Here is a 20,084-nt window from a genome sequence, read left to right on the forward strand (position 1 = left end):
TTGCTGCCAGGTGAGCTGAGCCAGGGCTGCCATCCTCCAGCACCACTCCATCCTCCAGCACCACTCCATCCTCCAGCACCACTCCATCCTCCAGCACCGTGCCCACTCCCTCCTGCCTGTCCCTGGGACCTGGCACTGCTGGTCACTCGTGCCAGGCGTGCAGGCACGTTCCAGGGTGGCCTGGCTGGCTCGTTGCAGGCTGGGTTAGCATGGGAGGTATCAGATGTATGCCTGGAGTGCAGATGTTGGTGGCTGAGATGTCCTAAGTGTTTGATGCAAAGGTTTGGATAAAGACCACAAGAAACCCAAAGTTTGTGTGAGTGCTGAATAAGCTGGTGGATCAGGTGTTTTAGCTTGTTTTTTTGGGAGCTTATTAGAAGACTGAAAGTGTTTGTTTTCATGGCTGTAGACCCTGGGATTTGATGTTAATATTGGCCAGGTCGCCCCCAAAACTGCTGAACTAAAAAGGCAGTGGAGGCTCAAGGTGGATGCAGCAGAAAATAGCATTCTCTTCCACACTGAATTGTCAAATCTTTCTTTTGTCCTCCCTCCTGTTTTAAACCATACAGATGATTTGTTTCAGTAGGACATAAAAGCTTCCAGTACCACCACAGAAAGTAAACCTACGCAAAAACTAACACACTCGGCCAACTTTTCAGTGGCTGCAAAACGTCGGTTTACCAATTACAATAAAAAAAACCAACCTGATAGCTTTTCAGATCCTAAACCAATGATGATTATTTTCTTTTGTCCTAGTGCCAGAACCTATTAAGACCAGTTTAAGCCAGCCCCAACCTGCCGGTACCGGTACCAGTACTTCCACCAGCACTCTCACCAACAGCAGCAATGGCAAGCGCGCGTCTGCCAACGGGCAGCAGCCTGCGGCGTCCCGATACCTGCCCCGAGAGGTGCCTCCCCGCTTCCGCCAGCAGGAACAGAAGCAGCTCCTAAAGCGGGGGCAGCCACTGCCCGCCGGGGCTCTGAGCGCCCCCGGCCCGGCGCCGGGCACGGCAGCAGCAGCGGGAGCCAGCCCTCCTCCTCCTCAGCAGGGAGCAGCAGGACAGCAGCATCCCGGCAAGGCGCAGCCAGGTAAGAGCGCGGCGGGGGAGCAGCTGCTGCTGCCGCCGTGCGGGGCTGCCTCCCTCACTGCTAGGATGGTTTTCAAATGCCATTTTCAAATTCCGGTTTCAAATGCCATTTTCAAATTCTGTTTTCAAATGCCACTTTAAAATACTGTTTAAAATGCCATTTGAAAATTCAATTCTTAAATGCCATTTTAAAATTCCATATAAAATGCCATTTTAAAATTCCATATCAAATGCCATTTTCAAATTCTGTTTTCAAATGCCATTTTCAAATTCCGGTTTCAAATGCCATTTTCAAATTCCATTTTCAAATACCATTTTCAAATTCTGTTTTCAAATGCCATTTTAAAATTCTGTTTAAAATGCCATTTTAAAATTCAATTCTTAAATGCCATTTTAAAATTCCATATAAAATGCCATTTTAAAATGATATTTTCAAATGCCATTTTAAAATTCGTTTCCAAATGCCATTTTAAAATTCTGTTTTCAAATGCCATTTTCAAATTCCATTTTCAAATTCCAATCCTCACCTATTACTCATAATCTTACTCATATATCCTCATATTTGAGGATTACTCCTAATCCTTGGCTATATACTCATTCTGGCAAAATGTGCCATTTCTGGCATCCACTTGTAAAAGATTTTATTGTTGCTGTGGGGTCTTTCTCCTGTTTGTTTTTTTTTCCCTTGTGTCTCTCTGGTAGCTATAATGGATCTTCAGAAAGTGTAAATATTTAGTGGTGATTCTTACAGAAGCATTGCTAATTTGGGTATTAACAAGTTATATCTATCATTCTGATAATTTTGATGCTCCTTGAACAGTGGTTTGCAAGTTTGTAAATAAGGAATAGTAACTTCACTTATGTTCTGTTATAATAATTTTATGCCTTTGCTTGTTTATGCTCTCCGTTATTATTTTAACCTTAGGAAAAGAATACTTTGGGAAAAGTAGTTGAGTGTCTTAGGCCTTTCTAGCACTTTATTCTGTCCTTTGCAGGTCACAGAATGGTCTGAGTTGGAAGGGACATTAGGGAATACCTATTTCCAGCCCCCTGCCATGGCAGGGACACCTTCCACTGTCCCAGGTTGCTCCAAGCCCCATCCAGCCTGGCCTTGGACACTTCCAGGGATCCAGGGGCAGCCACAGCTTCTCTGGGCACCCTGTGCCAGGGCCTCACCACCCTCACAGGGAAGAATTTAATCCAAATATCTCATTTAATGCTGCCCTGTGCCAGTGAGAAGCCATTGCCTCCATCCCCAGTCCCTCTCCAGGTGAGCACCCCCAGCTCTCCCAGCCTGGCCCCAGAGCAGAGGGGCTCCAGCCCTGGAGCATCTCCATGGCCTCCTCTGACCTCTCTCCTGCTCTCCATCCTTCTGATGTTGGGAGCCCTAGAGCTGGACACAGTGCTGGAGGTGGGCTCTCAGACAGACACACGGGCCTTTCTTTGGCTGGTGGATTTAGGATGTTGAGGAATAAGTCTCTTAGCTGACTTCATTTTCCTGAAGCTGCGGATGGGAAATAAGCTGCTCTCTTCTTATTTGCCCTTCTGTGCTAGAGGTGGTGTGAGCTTTGCAGTGGAGATGGGCTCAGTGGTGCACATCCCCTTTTCCATCTCTGCTTTGTGTGGATGTCAGGCAAAGCAGGGGCTGTTCTGTCATGCAGTTATCCATAGCTTAAAAAAGTGATCTGGACTAAATCATAAAGGAAGGGTTTGATATCTTGAATATTAGTCATTTCTGTGTGATCTCAAGTGTTGCTCATTATCACTCATTAGCACTGTCAAACATCACAAAATTTGGATCTGAACTGTCTGCAGTTTTTCGCTTTGGGCATTCGTGAATTTTTCACTATTTTTGCTGCTGAGCAGAACTACAACAGAGAAGATTCTTTGGTGTTGTCCTTAGAAGTTTTAGTTAGATAAGAGAATAATCTGTCTCTGAAACTACAGCTTCTATGGTTATTGAAATACATTTGAAAATCTCACTCAGCTACTCCCCAGAAACCTAAAACTGAACAGACAAAATGAAATAATTTATTATTTATTAAAGTGGTTCTTTTTTAGGAAGGGAAGAGGTTCTGCTTCTGTATTCTCAAGTATTTGGCTTTAGTGAGATGGAAAGTAATCATTTCCCAGCAGTTCTCTAACTTTTCTGACAGCAATCTTCCTTGCAAATCCCAATTCATCAGGGATGGTTCTGACATTCTTGGCTTCTTCTGGATTGGGAAATGTTTGTTAACTGTCAGACTAACATTCTGTGTCAAAGATATGTTTATTATTTTATTTTCAGACCTCTGGAAGCATAGAAATCATAGCATATTCTGAGCTGGAAGGTCCCACAGGGGTCACCCAGTGCAGCCCCTGGCCCTGCACAGACCCCCCAACAGCCCCACCTGGGCATCCCTGGCAGCCTCGGGGCTGTGCCCATTCCCTGGGGAGCCTGGGCAGTGCCAGCACCCTCTGGGGGAAGAACCTTTCCCTAAATCCAGCCCAAACCTCCCCTGGCCCAGCTCCAGCCGTTCCCTCAGGTCCTGGGGAGCAGAGATTGGAGCTGCCCCTCTCATCATCAGTTATGTGAGACACACAGAGCAGCCAACTGCAGTGGCTCAGGCTGCCTGAGGGTCAGGAGCTTTCTTCCAGGCATCCTTGTAGATGTATACGAAGCATCTGTGTTTGAGTTTAATGAAACAAAGGCCACTGTAAATCATAACATAACTCATAAAAGAACTTTCCTTGTAAGAGTGTAGTACGAGCTGACTTTGATCTTGCCAGATGCATTTCTACCTTGAGGCTTTATTTTGTTCCCAATTCCTATTTTAACTTGCTATATATGTAGTATTGGCAACCCTCAGCAGATGTTTTACACTGTTGAATTCATTCAGGGTTTTTTTTTTGCTTCTTTTATGTTACCATTGGAAAAATTCAGAGGACAGTAAAGGTTAGTAGAAATGAGAGGGAAAGAAACAGTGTAGCAGCTTTTCAGCTTCATTTTATATTATTGCCCCAAACAAGTTAACCCAGATCAAACTCTTTGTGAAGGTGTTACTTAGCATCATAATCATGGAAAGGTTTGGGCTGAAGTAACCTTAAAGCTTATCTCATTCCACCCCCTGCCACAGGCTGGGACACCTTCCACCAGACCAGGTTGCTCCAATCTGGCACTCGCCACCTTTAGAGTGGAAAATTTCTTCCTAATATTTCATCTAAACCTACCCTTCTTCAGCTTACAGCCATTCCCTGTGTCCTGTCCCTCCATCCCTTGTCCCAAGTCCCCCTCCCGCTCTCCTGGAGCCCCTTCAGGCTCTGGAAGGGGCTCTGAGGTCTCCCTGGAGCCTTCTCTTCTCCAGGTGAATGTTCCCAGCTCTCCCAGCCTGGCTCTAGAGCAGAGAGAGGTGCTTCAGCCCTTGGAGCATTTCCATGGCCTCCTCTGGCCTTACCACTCTCTGAGTAAATAATTTCTTGCTCGCTTCAAATCTAAAGCTGCAGTTTTAATTGCTCAGTAGCAGTTTGTCCATAGTGCCACAATTGTCCTGTTGCTCTTTACTCTGTAAAAGTCAAAACAAAAGGTTTCAAAGTCACCACGGGATCTGCACACTGAACAGACCCCTTGGAACAGGATCTTAAACAAGCTAAATCTTGGCTACCTTTTTGTCTGCTGACACAAGGTGGTGTTTGGGGATTTCAGTGATGGCCTTTTCCACACAGAAGGAACTTGCTGAATTCTGGAGCTCGCGTAGTTCTTTCCAGCAGGTGGAGCATCAGCTCATTTACTGACTGCAGGCACAGGAGGAAAAAAATAAATGTCCAGCTCAGCTTATAAGGACAGCAGCTCTGTGCCTGGCTGCCCTGGGAGGCCAAGGGAGGAGTATCTCTCTCCTGAGAGACCTCTGTAGCCATGAATTGCACATATCCACATTCTTACTCAGTCTCTCATACAGGCTTTTGTTTTCATCTTGTTGAGCATAAAGAGCAAAGAAGTAGGAAGAGTACCCAGGGAAGACCAAAGCCTTTTCATCTCAGCTGTTGGGATTTGAGTGACTGTTAGATTTAGGAAAAAATAGGGAATTTTATATCCTGTACATATGAGAATTTTCCCAGAAATCTTACTCAAACTGGTATGCTGGTATGTTTTTGTGAATATGAAAATGAATAATTTTAAACAGGAGAATTCTCAATAAGAAATATTTTATTGAAAGGAAGGTTTTTTTTTGCCATCCTCCTCTTAGCATCAGTAGGAACTGTTTTCCTTTAAATGTCTGTCTCTGGTTCCCTGGGTATTTCACTTACTGAAGAGTCTTTGCAGGTAAAAGTTCACTGGGGAAATGATGGGAAGGAACAAAAAAAATCAAACTGGTCCAGAAGAGTTGGTGTAGGTACCTGAGCCACATGGGAAGAGGAATTTTGTCTGCCTGAGCAGCACCTGAAGTGTGGGAGAGAGAGCCCTGCCAGGAGCATTATTGGACATGCTCAGGGTGTAAAGGCAGTGATGCAGCTGTGCTCAGGGCTCCCTCCCTGTCCTGCCCTGCCCAGAGCCCCTCAGACCTGGGCTGGCTTCTTTAGGCTCATCATGAACCACAGCAACACATTTTATTGCTGATCTGGTGTAATCAAAGAGTCGGGATTGCCCTACATGAGCACCTTGATGTGAGTTCATGTCTGTAGCATTTCTTCTTACAGCATCATATCCCTTCAGAGTTAATTTGTAATTATGCCTCCACTCTCCTTTCAGACCTTATTTATAACTACCCAGGTACAAGGAATACTGTTAGAGAGTCACTGCCAGTCTCTCCACTCTAAAAATCACACTATTTTATCTCTTTATTCTCTTATCAGCAACCTCTGTTATCTACTGCCTCAGCCTATCCAAAACACTTATCAGAACTTAACTACAATGTCATGAATTAAAAAGGATGCTCTGCCAATGTAAGGCAAGTGGGAATTAATGGTCACTAATATATTCTTTGTCAGGTTTATCACCTGGAAGTATCAGTGAAGTGGATGGGAGTAGGGATTTTTTGTTTCTCTCCTAAGGTAATCTATAAAACATTAACCAGACAAACTGTTATGAAATGAAAACATTTCTAATTGCATAGAATATTTTAGAAATCTTACACCTTGAAAGCAGTCTTTTATTCATTGTTAACAATTATGGAACTGTTTTCTGAAGCACTTTGGAGTGGAATAGTTATTTGTCTGGAATGTCTGTCTTGAGCTACAGAGCTTGTTCTTGACCTGCCCCCTCTGTAATCCTTTCCAGGATTACACTGATGGAAAGCTGTATCTCTAATTTATGAGTAATATTCTATTATCTAGTCTAGTTTGTTATTTTAAAAGTTGTGACTCTTTATCTGTTCCCTCCCCACTTTGTCATCTAACTCCACTGAACTGGTGAGTAGTTAACTTCCCTCATTAAGGTGTGAGGCATTTTCCTATTAATTGAATTATTGCAATGAGCCTTTGCCACGTTATCTAAAAGCATTTGGATAATTTCTGGAAGCTACCATGGGAGATTAAAAATAACAAGTACTAGAGATTCCTTAGTTTCTTTACAAATGGTGAATTTTATATAGGAGTCTCTAGGCAACCAGTGTGTTTGATGATTATTAGAACAGAGATCAAAAGCAGTAATCAGTTCTCCTCCAAGATGCTTTTGACTTTCCTGAAATTCAGCAATGTGAAACCACCATTTGTCAACTCAAAAGCAACCTACCACATCCTGCAGGAGTCAGGGTGGAACTCGTGCCCATCTTTTTATTGGCAAGTAGAGTATTTTGCAGAACGTATCCATATTATCTGCTTCCAAAGTCCAGAAAGAAATGAGAGCAAGTAACTCCTGCAGTAAATCAGAAAGAGTAAACACACAAGTGTTGTGGGAACTCGAGTTACACTCTTAATTTGTTCTATCTGTTGTTTGTTGTGAAGTGAAAATTTGACAGCAGTTAGAAACAGAGATTTATTTTCCATGTGTGGGCTGATGCCAGATTTTGTGCTGAACTTTATTCTTCTTCTCTCTGGAGCTGGAAGGTTTATTTTGTATTTGAAGATTTCTTTAGCTGCAGTTGAGAGATTCATGCTCATGGCATGGTGTGGTGTGCACCCTGAAGTGGGCAGCTGGAAGTTGCTGAGTGCTCTTCTGTGACAGGTTAACTCTTCTTATAATCTCTTTGTATTAACTTTCATTTTGATAATTTTTTAGCAAGCAAGATTAAAATATGCTGATTACTGTTAAAATCATGCCTGACAGTACGCATTCCAAACATCCGATCTTTTAAGTGCAGTTACTTCAGAATTCCCTCAGAATTTTATATGGTTGTTAAGTCAAATTTGGAGAAAAGTTTTAGAGAGAGGATTATCATGCCTTCAGTCAATATAGTTGGAAAACACTGCTAAGCTTTGACATACAGTTGTTCATCAGATCCAGCAAAGTAATGGAGACCTTTCTGCTAAAGCCATGCTTGAAGAATTCAGCTTGAGCAGTTCAGCTCATTGTGATTTGTGATGGCTGTAGGTAAGGCATGCACGTGCCAAAGCGGTTCTGAAATGTATTAATAAAGTTTAATTTCAAAAGTCTGAAATAAGATTTAGCTAGATCTCCTGGAGGCATTGCAAACAGGCTGAGCTTTGACAAACAAAGCCCATGTGAAAAGTGCTTTTATGGAAATGATTTGCTGAACTTCACCTCTTTGGGCTCATATTCTGCAATTCCATTAGCAGTATATCCTTGCTGGCAAAACATTACTGTGTTTTTGCTTTTAGTTGGAAAGTTACACAATTAAAACCAGAGACTTTTAAAATGGATTTATTCTGGATCTCCCAGAGCAGAGTTTTTAATATGTAGTAGTTAAAACATTAAAAGCTTTAAAGTAGAAATTAGGTAATCGTTCATTGTGTTTGCCCACTTCCCATGTATATAATTTCATACTTTATATAGAAAATACACGTAAAAAAAATTCTCCATAATAACCTGGATGCTGTGCTTCACAGTGTCATGGCTGTTGATCTCAAATGAAGAAAGCAGCATGGAGATGTTCCTTTGGAAACACAGGAATTGGCTCTTCATGCTGCTTCAGTGGAAGGTGACTGTGTATGACAAACACAATTCCATCCTGCAAGAAACTCCTGACAGCTTCCATCCTTACACTCCTCTGTTGGCCACGATTTGCAGAGCAGTCCACTGTACATCACTGTACACACATTTCTGTAACGTGGCTGTGGGAAAGTTTTCTACTACTGGGATCAAATCATGGGGAAAATCAGCAGAATTTGGCAAATTCTGGTTATTTGAAAAATTACCAGAAATTTGAAAAACTACCAGCATCAAGAATTTTGCTTGTTTACGTTTTTTGGCACAAGTCTCACTCAATTAGTGCTGTAAGGGAATATTCAGGTGTAGGAGGTGATTGTGTTTCTGTCTTCTCATGTTGTTTCTCAGGGCTTTGTTCAGCATTTGGTAGCACTTGATGTGTGATCTGTGGCCCTGGGATTTCCAGTGTTCCCAAAGGTCACTGGTGCCAGGTGTAGGTTTAGACAAAAGGAATTTAAAACATCACACAGGGCCATAAATGTAGCAGATAACACAGAGAAGGGATCTCACCTATGGTTCTTTCTCCTGGGTGAGGAACATTTTCTGAAATGCAGTGACAGGAAAGTTGTGGGAAATGAGTCTCAGCTAGTTTAGAGTTTTGTCTCCCATCAAAAACTTCAAAAACTCCTTATAATGCTTTGAAAACAAGGAAGTGGCAATCTCTGTGTAGCCCAAATACAGGCATTAGGAATGAAAATTATGGTAAAAACTCATCAGTAAACTAATCTTTGGAACAAATTTTTCTGTATTGTGGATGTTATCTGACATCAGGCAGCAGCGCATGAAAAATAAATCTGCTGCTTCAAATCTCTTTGACAGTGATTAGAGTATTGCACAGGGAGAAAGAAAAAATAGAAATTTGTGAAGGATAAATAACTGAGGTGTTTTTTGCTGTCCTCAGTTTCAAAGAGTGGGGCTCTGCAAAAGCTTGATGGCTCAAAAGTGGCTGCTTTTGCTTCAGGAGCTGCAGAGCTGCATCTCACAGCTTCCCTGTGGATGGCTGTGCTGCAGGGACAGCCAGGGACAGGAACTGCCCAGGTGTCTGTGAGGAAGGAAAGGTCAGGAAACAGCCTGGCAAGGTGGTCAAATGTGCAGGTGGCAGTTTCTGACAGAGTACGTGAAGAGACCAAGTAGCAGGACCTGTCCTGATGGTGGAGAAATAAAAGGTACAACAAAACTATGGTCAAAGTGACCAGGGATAGGTGGGAGTTCAGTCCTGGGGAAGAGGAGAAAGTCCCAGATGCTAAGGTCATGTGAAAATTACAGGAAAGCTGAATTTTTACAGCTCAGGAATTATATACAATGCTACTAGAAAGAAATAAAGACATTAGTAGCAGTTTTGAGGAAAGGAAGCCCCAAAGAACAAAAAGCTAACTCTTTCATAAGTGAGTCAGTAGTAATAGCAAGGTCAGTGGGACAGAGGGAACCACTGATGGGTGGTATGAGGAATACTTTAAATACCTTTCCCTTTCATCTGTAAACTTAGAACTAAAGCTGCAGTGAGTTAGAGACTTCAGGAAATAAGAGTTTCCAGTTGTCTGGAAATAATGGCATGGCATCATGTGCATCCTTCAGCATGTAGCAGACTAAGCAGAGGATGGATTGGAGCAATGTGGTCACTTTAAGAGTATGAAAACTACAAAAGAGAAAAAAGCCAAACAATGTTAAGAGGTGAGAAGGTTAGAACTAAGGAATTGTAAATCAGTCAGAGTAACTGTTAGAATGATCCTAGGGAAAAAAACCCCAAAGCAGCCATTTCTGTGCATGTTGAACTTTTCAGGAGAGAAATGCAGAGTCACTGGGGTTTGTGGAGAGCAGGTTATGCCAAAGGGGTTAGTTAAACAACAGCCTTCAATAAATTTTAGATCGAGACCAACTGGAGAGGAGTGCTAGGGAATAGAAAGGCAAAATTACAGTATGGAATAGTGGTGACACTACTGTGTAATTGGGTAAGAAATAAAAAAATATGAAAGTTTCTTTATTTTGGCCAGAGCAACTCTGTACCCAAATACACGTGTGGATCTCACAATGCAAAAACGGGGCTGGTCACAGGGTAAACTTGATTAATGTGTTAAAAAAAGAACAGTCACTGAGGAGGAAACCAACTATTTTCAGGAGTCCTTCAGTGGAGAACTTCTCGAGCCAAGAATAGCAGCAGCGATTGTGCCTCGGTGGTGAAGTGGCAGCGACCCTGAGAGTGTGGCCAAAGCTCTAAAGAGCCATTGTGGTGAGGTCCAGGACAGAGGGGCAACACCGCTCCGATGAGCCCCTGGCAGGAGCTGAAACAGCAAAGTTGAAACGTGCCCCATTTACCACATCATTAATATGTATTTGGGGCAGGTAGGAGGGGAGATAATCATAAAGGAGTGTATTGGACATGCTGGGAAGTTTGTGTGAATTAGCCTTCGAGATTTGCATGTGGGCACTGATAACAGCCCTCTACGTGCAATCTCAGCATTTATGATGATCTCTAGGCCCTAAAAATGTAAAGCTGACCCCATTCTGCTCACTCTGTGTGTTCCCGTGCCTTGGAGGGAGCCGAGGCTCCCAGCCCAGGGTGTTCCAAGATGGTCGGTCCCGCTGTGCAAGCGCAGCCAGCGCCCGCTGCTGCCGCATTGTTCGGGCAGCTCTTCCCTGCCTCTATAAACAACTGCGCTGCTGATTAATGCGCTCGCATTTGCCACTTAGAGCTGGTTTAGATAGAGGCAGGGAAGTCATTAAGGGCTTGGCAGCAGTCCAGGGTACATCTGGGACTTGGGAGCTGCCGCTGGGGCAGGGAGGAGGGCGGCGGGCGGGAGCTGGGGCAGGGGAGAGGACGCTTGGCACAGGAAAGAGCCGGGGCAGGGAGGAGAACGATGAGGCAGGAGCTGGTACTGGAGCAGGGAGGAGGGTGATGGGCAGGAGATGGAGCTGGGAGAAGGAGGAAGGCACTGGGCAGGAAGCACAGATGGGGCTGGGAAAAGGAGGAAGACACTGGGCAAGAGGCAGGAGATGGAACTGGGAGAGGGAGGAAGGCACTGGGCAGGAGGAAGGAGGAGGACACTGGGCAGGAGCTGGGGCAGGAGGAAGGAGGAGGACACTGGGCAGGAGGCAGGAGCCGGGGCAGGCGTTCGGCAGCGCCCGCGTCTTCTCTTGGCTGACTTTCAAAAGCGGCAGAAAAGCAGCTACGGGCGCTAATTGTAGCTGGGTCCCGAAGTGAAAATGTTTTGTGACAGTTGAAAGAATTTAAAGAGGAAGGAAGATCGGTTTAGTGTCAGCTGCAATTAGATAATCAAAGCTTAAAAATCCTGCTCTGTTGATACCTTCACCTAGAGCCGGGGAGCGGAGCTCGGCGAAGGGGGAGGAGGGCTGTGCGTGGAAAGGGCATTTCCATAGCCAGTGCAGCCGAGGCCCGGCCGAGCTCGCAGGTTGTCTGGGCGCGCGCTCGCACAGAGAGATTTTCTTGGCAGCTCTACAGGATGAGGCTTACACTGTACACAGCCGACATATTGAAGCCGGGAGCCCTGGAGAACGTAGAGGCAGGAGTAGAAACAGCTCTGCACACAATGTAGCGTCTCCTAGGATGGTTGGGCGGCTCCTTTCTTCAGGTATTTTATTACCCATCAGCCCTTTTTAGAGCCAAAAAAAGAGAGAAAGTAACCCTAACCCTGAGAAAATAGCATCTGCTTCTGTTAAATCAATTTATTACATAACATTTCAGCGAGAGAGCAGCAGCACAGCGTCCTGAGCTTTTGGCTGCGTTTCAGGTTTGATAAAATGGCGTCTTTGCAGCGAGCTGCTTGTAAAGATATGTTGCACTGAGCAGAAAAATGCAATGATTTGGTGTTTTCTACTGCTGCTTTTGTGTCAGAGAGGTAGCATTTAGTGGAATCTCTACTAATAATGAAAAATCTTGTTTATTTTTGCTTGTTTTCTTAATGCATTTGAAAGCTTTCAGCATCAGAGGGAAGGAACTACGTTTGAATGTCGTAGTGCAGAAAATGAAAAGGGGATAACAGGCTTTCCCCCGTGTGGGCTTAGCTATGGTTTAGTTTTAAAATAAATAAAGCTGCTTTATTCAATGCTTCCATCTCTTTTCTGCCTTTCCACATTATGTGTGCTGTGCAAGATTTCAGCTTCCTCAATCCATGAGACTTGTGAGTGAGCTTTTTAGAGGTTTCAGATAGATGCCAGTTTTCGAATCTGTCTCTATGCCTAGAGACATAGCAGGTAACCTGAAATGGTAGCACTACAATGCCCAAATTTTCTGCTTTATTATATTTTGTGCTTCAGAACAGATGCTTATGTCATGTTTTCCTTATGAAATTAGGCTACATTTGATTTAGGACTTAAAATGTTCCTGGCAATTCCTATTTAATTCAGATTTGGAAAAACTCATTTATAGTATTTTAAAGATCTGCTCATGTTGAATTGAAAACTATATTTTGATGGGGGGAGAGAAAGTAATTTGCCCATTTTTTCCTCATATTCTGACTCAGGATCACTAACCTTTGTGAGCCAAGGAAAATCCCCAGTGGGACTGTCAGTGGCCCTTGGGATTTTTCTGTGTTCTGCATGTCAGAGCAGGGAGCACCGTCTGTCATCTGTCCTTTGGGCAGCACAGGGCGGGCCAGGGGGTCTGGTTGTTGTTACGTGACGAACGTGGACTGAAAAATAAAACGAGTAATAAGAGAAGAGTCGCTGTTAGATCTGATTTAAAATGGGGTGAGCACAATTTATTAGTAATGTTCCATTAAAAGTTTATCCCAGGCTTTGCCATTTCGTACCCTGTCCGTACTTTGGTTCCAAAGTCAGCTGAATGTTGTGTTATAGTTGGGGAGACAGGGTTTTACTGCACAGCACTTGAACTAATTATTGCAATGGAAGCTATGAAGACACAGTTACTTTCAACTCACCTGAATAAAAAAAAATTGAATGATTGTAAATGAGATTTTTAGAGGAGGAAGAAAGTTTGGGGTCCACTGCTTGTGCAGGCAAATTATTTTGCTTTTCTAAGAAATGCATGCAACAGCTTCTCCCATTTCACTCTACTCATATTTTGCATTTGTAATCTATGTAAATATTAAAACTGATTTTGCAACTAATTATTCATTACCCAACACAGCCAAAAATGTTTTCTGTTTTTAATAAGTACTGAATTGAAGCTGGTCAAGTATGTTGGCTACAGTACGTAATAACACCAGCAATCTCCTCCCACCCCATTAAGGATATTATGTAAAAACACAGCAGTCCAAAACAAAACAACCCCCTCGTGCTATTGGTTATACTGCTCAGAGCTGTGCATTTTCCAGGGCATGTGTATGGTTGCAGTTGGACAGAAGTTCTGTGCTTGTTAAAAACAAATTTGAGCAATTATCCTCAAGTTAATATTTCCTTCCTGATGGCTAAGGAAATGTTGTTGATCAGGGGAACGATATTTTATAAAATATGCATAATTAAGATATTGAAACACAAAGTATTAATTTAAGAATAGTTTTCACTTTGTGGTGTCTCAGCACTAGGATTTGCTAACATGGAATACCTGTGGTTCCTGTTCCTTGTGCCTTGTTTACAGTCTTTGCTCAGCTCACAGAGGAGGGATGGAAATGCTTCTGGTGGACTCGGTGTTTTAATTTCACATCTTTGCATATATAAAGAGGAACCGATTCTTAAGAATTTTTGAAACGGGTTTCCCATTTCAATCTTAACAACTTTGAAAAGAAAATACTGTGAATTTCTGTGAAGAGTTAGTTTCCTAGAAAGTTGGAGGAAATCTGCATTTTCAAAAAAAAAAAAAAAAAAACAAACAAACAGAAAAGTTCTCTGGCTTTAATCATATGAAATATTTTGCATTCATTATTTTTCCCAAATGTTTAAGGTGGTTACAGATTAAGTAAGACTGTGCTACTCATTATTTATTTCATAGCAACAAGCCCCTTTTAGTTAAAAGAAAATGGAAAGACACCTATTTGTTATTGCTTCTAGAGGCAAGAATATAAAACTTACTCTCCTCAAGATCCGTATTCAAACTCCTGGTTGGTCTGACAGCTAAGCCCCATTTTTTGTGGGTTTCTGTTCATGCTGTGAATTTTTTTTTCCCATTTTCTTCATCTGTCCTTTTTCTTGCGAGCTTTATGACAGCAGCCTTGGTGTTACGACCGATTGTTCCAGTGGGTGTTGTTGGACACTCTGAGGTTACTGCATAGTTTCATCTCTGATTTTTGAACCATGACTTGTGGAAGGTGCCAGCAGGATCCTGCTCCCCGCGGAGCAGGGAAGGCGCAGCACCAGGAGCTGCTGCTCCGCAGGGGATCGCTGAGTTCACATCCCCTCCATGGAATTACTGCAACCCCACCAAAGTCATCACTTCCAGATTAGCCACTGGTTACTGTTGAGGGAATCATCTGAACCTTGGGAAGAACGACTGTGCTGATGAGACAGGAAAGGGAGCACTTGGATTTGCAAAGCCTTGGGAAGCCCAGGGGTTGGAGCTGCACATTCCTGGTGGGATCCTGCCAAGCTGTGCTTGGCCAAGCCCAGGGACTTGGCCATTTTCTACTCTTAATATGGACATCTGTTGGGTTTTACAGTTCTTCTCCATCATAATTTTCTTTTCTTCTTGGCTTCTCTTACTGCTCCTGAGGATCTGGTCTCTTATTTAACAAATTGTTTTGCTCCCTACTCTCAGCAATCATTCTAAGCTATTTTTTCATCTTCAATCCCACCCCTTCCCTTTATTTTGTCTCCTAAGTGCTCTCAAATTTGAGCACTGCTTTAACCACCGTCTTTGGGGGAGAGGAGAAGGGAACTGATTAAACAAGCAGCTCCCTTTCATCTCATCTTGTGAGCCGTGGTGCTGTTGCTGTGAGTGTGGAGACATCCTGGGCGCTCTCCTGATCCTCCTTCCCCAGCCTGCCCTGCCGGGCTCTGCTCAGGCAGCACCCACACACAGAGCTGAGTTTTCAGCTTTGAGGAGACCTTTCATTGGAAAATTGTATTTCCAGCCACTTTCAAATCCTTCTGTCAAGGCTCAAATGCAGCCCCGAGTCGCACCACCCACAGGGTTGAAAAAAATCTCTTATAACTCCTCTTATCTGATTCCTTGGTTGCCTCAACTTCTTATCTTCTGGCCTGGCCTGCTGCTGCTTTTTTCCCTTTGTTCATTCCTGCTCTGCTAAGAATGTTCCTCGGCTCATTTCTCTGACCCTGCTGACCCTTATTAAGTCCTTGCACAGCCTGCCTTCCCCTTCAGTGTCTTATCTGGGATTCTGGTCTCTGTTTAACACCTGTGTAGCAAATCTAGATCAGGTAAATGTTCAATGTGCTCCCTCAGCTCTGTGCTGTAGCAGTGGCTGTACCCAGGAATAACAGGATGCTTTCTTCCTTTCCAGCCATTGCATGTAGAGGAAGGAATCCAGGTAAATCCAAGTGGTTCTGTTCACATTCTTTCACATTTGTCATGTGCTTGTCCAGTTATGGAGGAAATTCTTCCCTGTGAGGGTGGAAAGGCACAGGGTGCCCAGAGCAGCTGTGGCTGCCCCTGGATCCCTGGAAGTGTCCAAGGCCAGGTTGGACAGGGCTTGGAGCAGCCTGGGACAGTGGGAGGTGTCCCTGCCCATGGCAGAGGGTGGAATGAGATGATTTTTAAGGTCCCTTCAAACCCAAGCAATTTTATTTTCTTTGATTATTTAGGTCTTTTTCTGATACAGGTTTTTTCCTGGTATCATGAGAAGATAGGTGATGAACTAAGAGTGTTTTTCCTTTCTCTAAAATCCTTTCTTCTACTGCAATTAATTTAATTTTTTTAAAAAAGCAATTTGGGTTGGTTTAGCATGTTATTTCTTCATCTTGCAAAATCTTCATAAGGCAACCAAGTCATCACCTTAAAAAGCTACAGGTAAAATGTGTGAACAAGACTTTGTCAGAGAGAGAGAGCTTTTTCTAATCTTGGGAGTAATTCTGGCAGTATCAGAACACATCTAATTAGAGGAGCTAATCACACCAACATATCTGTGATTTAAATTAATTCATAGTAGGCATTTGTTGTTAACAACTTGTTTGGGGGATTTGTTGCATCCATCTTCCCCACAAAAATATTCATTTTATTCACAAATCACAAAGAGTAGAAGCCATGTTTCAGCAGATTTAAAGCAAGTAAAAATAATTGACATCCAAAATTGGTTACTTTGATATGTGCAAGCAGTTAAGAGGAGTTCTTCTGCAGATTGTCTCCCATACAGACCTCTTGCATCAGACTGAAATACTTGTTATCCAATTCCCATCAAAAGAAAGATAAATAATCTTGTACAGAGCATTTGGGATGGAAAGGAAAAGCAAAACCTTGACCAAAGCTTGAGTTCTTAACGTGAGACGTGTTGTGCTTTCCAGTTTATTGTCATACCCTGGTGAGCAAGCAGGTGCTCGAGAGCTTTTGGTTAATTTTTTGGGTTAGTGTTTGTGCTTGAGGATGTGACAGTGCTGAAAAGGCACAGCATCACTTTTCATTGGCCTGGGGACACAGGGGATTGTGTGTACAAATGCAAAATGATGTATAAACCACAAGTAAAGCCTGTGAGAGGTAAGTTTCCTGACAAAACTGTCAGTTTTTTCAAGATGCCCAAGTTCTCTGCTAAAATATACATTGGTGGTGTTTATAATTGGCACCTAACAGTAAAGGTTGCTGTCTGTATTTGTTTCTTTGTTTCCAGGAAGAGTTGCAAACCTAAATGCAGTATGAATTCAGTGTGTTGTGATATGTGTGTGTATGTAATATCTCAGGGCAGGCTGACATTTTACATTTTTTTATTGGATGCTCTTTCATTGTGTTTCTCTGAAGAATGAAAATTGAGTCAAAATAAATGGTAAAAGTCTGCTAGGTACTCTTCTGTGTTTTTTCCAAATTTGCTTTTTAGACTTTTCACAGAGATTAGTATATTTGCTCTTCTTATTTATTGCCTGCTTATTATTTTTACTGGTACACTGGGGGCTACAAAACACTTGCTGTATTCTAAAATGAAATTGTTCAGTTATTTTAATTGAGAGTTTTGCCAGATTAAAAAAAAAAAAAAAGCAACCAAACAAGTTAATACGAGCATTGTGCTCCATTGTAGTGAGGAAAATTGCTGTATTATGTTAGAGAATGTACTCTAAATTTTAGCAGAATGTAGTGTTGTAACTAGTGATGTAAAACAGTGCTTTTAATAGAGGACTTTTGCGGTGCTTGAACAGTGGACTCATTTTTAACCTTGGATCCTTTCAGATCTCAGCCACAGTGGATTGGGAGACCATTATGAGAATTCCCACTGGGGACAGCAGCCCGCTTTCAGGAGTGAAGGCAACTGCAGCTGGGATAAAGTGATAATAGACAGGACTGACAAGGAAGCGTGGCCTTCCATTACCGGAGCTGAGACTGAGTCTGCCTCAGAATGTACTACAGACACTGACTCTGCCTCCAACTGTGGCTCAGAGAACAGTAGCATGGCTACAGGGAGTGCCCAAGGCAACTTCACTGGACATACAAAGAAAACTAATGGCAATAATGGCGCCAACGGAGCACTCGTCCAAAGCACTTCTAACCAGAGTGCCCTTGGAGCTGGTGGAGCAAACGGCAACGGCGGCTCGGCCAGGGTGTGGGGGGTGGCTGCGGGCTCCAGCTCTGGCCTAGCTCACTGCTCTGCCAGTGGTGGGGATGGAAAGATGGACAACATGATGGGAGACGGTAGAAGTCAGAACTGCTGGGGTGCTTCCAACTCGAATGCTGGCATTAATCTTAACCTTAACCCTAATGCCAATCCAGCTGCCTGGCCTGTACTTGGACATGAAGGAACTGTGGGAGCAGGCAACCCTTCCAGTATTTGCAGTCCAGTCAGTGCCATAGGTCAGAACATGGGCAACCAGAATGGGAACCCAACAGGCACCTTAGGTGCTTGGGGAAACTTGCTGCCGCAAGAGAGCACAGAACCACAAACGTCCACTTCTCAGAATGTGTCTTTCAGCGTACAACCTCAGAACCTTAACACTGATGGACCAAATAACACTAACCCCATGAACTCTTCACCAAACCCTATCAATGCAATGCAGACAAACGGACTGCCGAACTGGGGGATGGCCGTGGGCATGGGGGCCATCATCCCGCCCCACCTGCAAGGCCTTCCTGGTGCTAACGGAACAGCGGTTTCTCAAGTCAGCGGGGGCAGTGGTGAAGGAATGGGCAGTTCAGTATGGGGCATGTCCCCAGGTAATCCTGCCGCAGGAAACAGCAATTCTGGGTTCAGTCAGGGGAATGGAGACACTGTGAACTCAGCATTAAGTGCTAAACAAAACGGATCCAGCAGTGCTGTGCAAAAGGAAGGAAACGGAGCGAACGCATGGGACTCGGGGCCTCCCTCCGGCCCCGGGGTCCTGGCATGGGGCAGGGGTGGCGGCGGGGTTGGCAGTGTGCATTCTGGAGCCTGGGGCCACCCCAACCGCAGCGCCAGCAACGGTGTCAACGGGGAGTGGGGCAAACCCCCAAACCAGCATTCCAATAGTGACATCAATGGGAAAGGATCAACAGGGTGGGATAGCTCGAGTGTTGCCAGTCCGAATCCTGCCATGCAGCAGGGCAATGAACAAATGAACTCTTGGGCCAAAGCTGCAGCATCTGGCACCACGGCTAGTGAAGGAAGCAACGACAGCGGTGGGAGTCAAAATGAAGGCAGTACTGGGAGGGAGGGGGCTGGAGAGGGCAGGAGGAGAGACAAAGGGATGATAGACCAAGGGCAAGTTCAGTTGCCAAGAAATGACCTTGACCCCAGGGTCCTGTCCAATACAGGGTGGGGACAGACCCCTGTGAAGCAAAACACTGCCTGGGAATTTGAAGAGTCCCCAAGGTCTGAACGGAAGAATGACAATGGAACTGAGGCCTGGGGTTGTGCAGCTACTCAATCTTCAAACTCAGGGGGGAAGAACGATGGGTCCATCATGAACAGTACAAATACCTCTTCAGTATCTGGGTGGGTCAACTCTCCACCGGCAGCTGTTCCAACAAATACAGGTTGGGGAGACAATAACAACAAAGCACCAAATGGCCCAGGGGGGTGGGGAGAGTCAGCAAGCTCTACTACTGTTAATAATGCTGCTGCTGCCAAAAGCGGCCACGCTTGGAGTGGGACCGCAAATCAGGAGGACAAATCACCTACCTGGGGTGAACCTCAGAAACCCAAATCTCAAAACTGGGGAGATGGACAGAAATCAAATCCAAGCTGGACTTCAGGAGGTGGAGACTGGACAGATTCATCATCTGTTCCTGGACACTTGGGTGATGGGAAGAAGAATGGATCTGGATGGGATTCTGATAATAGATCGGGGTCTGGCTGGAATGATTCCACAAAGTCTGGGACCAGTGGGTGGGGGAATGGCACAAACAGCAAGGCTAATACAGGTACAAGTTGGGGGGAATCTTTAAAACCAGGCCCCCAACAAAATTGGGCTAATAAACCCCAGGACAACAATGTGAGTAACTGGGGAGGAGCTGCTTCTGTAAAACAGACGGGGTCAGGGTGGGTTGGTGGGCCAGTGCCAGCCAAACAAAAAGAGAACTGTGAGGCAACTGGCTGGGAAGAGCCATCTCCACCGTCCATTCGCCGCAAGATGGAAATCGATGATGGTACCTCAGCTTGGGGCGACCCAAATTACAACAACAACAAGACTGTAAACATGTGGGATAGAAATAATCCTATAATTCAGAGCAGTACCACAACCAACACCACCACCACTAGCACCATTATCAACACCAACATGGTTGAACCTCAGCCATCGCACCAGTCAAGTGCCCAGCCGAACCGGTCCCCGCTGCTTGGCCCAGGTATGACAACAGTTTTGTGAAATACTTCATAAAACAGGTTTAAGAGATACGTTATACCAGTACCAATTGCTGAATGCTGTCTGTTCTGTCG

The 20,084-nt window shown here is 44.2% G+C and overlaps 1 protein-coding gene across 10 annotated transcripts in view; it reads left to right on the forward strand.

Moving 5' to 3' along the window:
- The window catches only part of TNRC6C (trinucleotide repeat containing adaptor 6C), a 98,325-nt gene that overhangs the window by 43,333 nt on the left and 34,908 nt on the right, over positions 1-20,084 (forward strand). For all 10 annotated transcript variants that reach the window (XM_053960090.1, XM_053960094.1, XM_053960092.1 and 7 more), the window contains exons 4-5: positions 757-1,089; positions 17,408-19,993. In XM_053960090.1, the coding sequence (XP_053816065.1) occupies positions 757-1,089; positions 17,408-19,993 (2,919 nt within the window). The remainder of the gene's footprint in view (positions 1-756; positions 1,090-17,407; positions 19,994-20,084) is intronic.

This window comes from Vidua chalybeata, chromosome 19 (assembly GCF_026979565.1).
Source record: "Vidua chalybeata isolate OUT-0048 chromosome 19, bVidCha1 merged haplotype, whole genome shotgun sequence".
Taxonomy (NCBI): domain Eukaryota; kingdom Metazoa; phylum Chordata; class Aves; order Passeriformes; family Viduidae; genus Vidua; species Vidua chalybeata.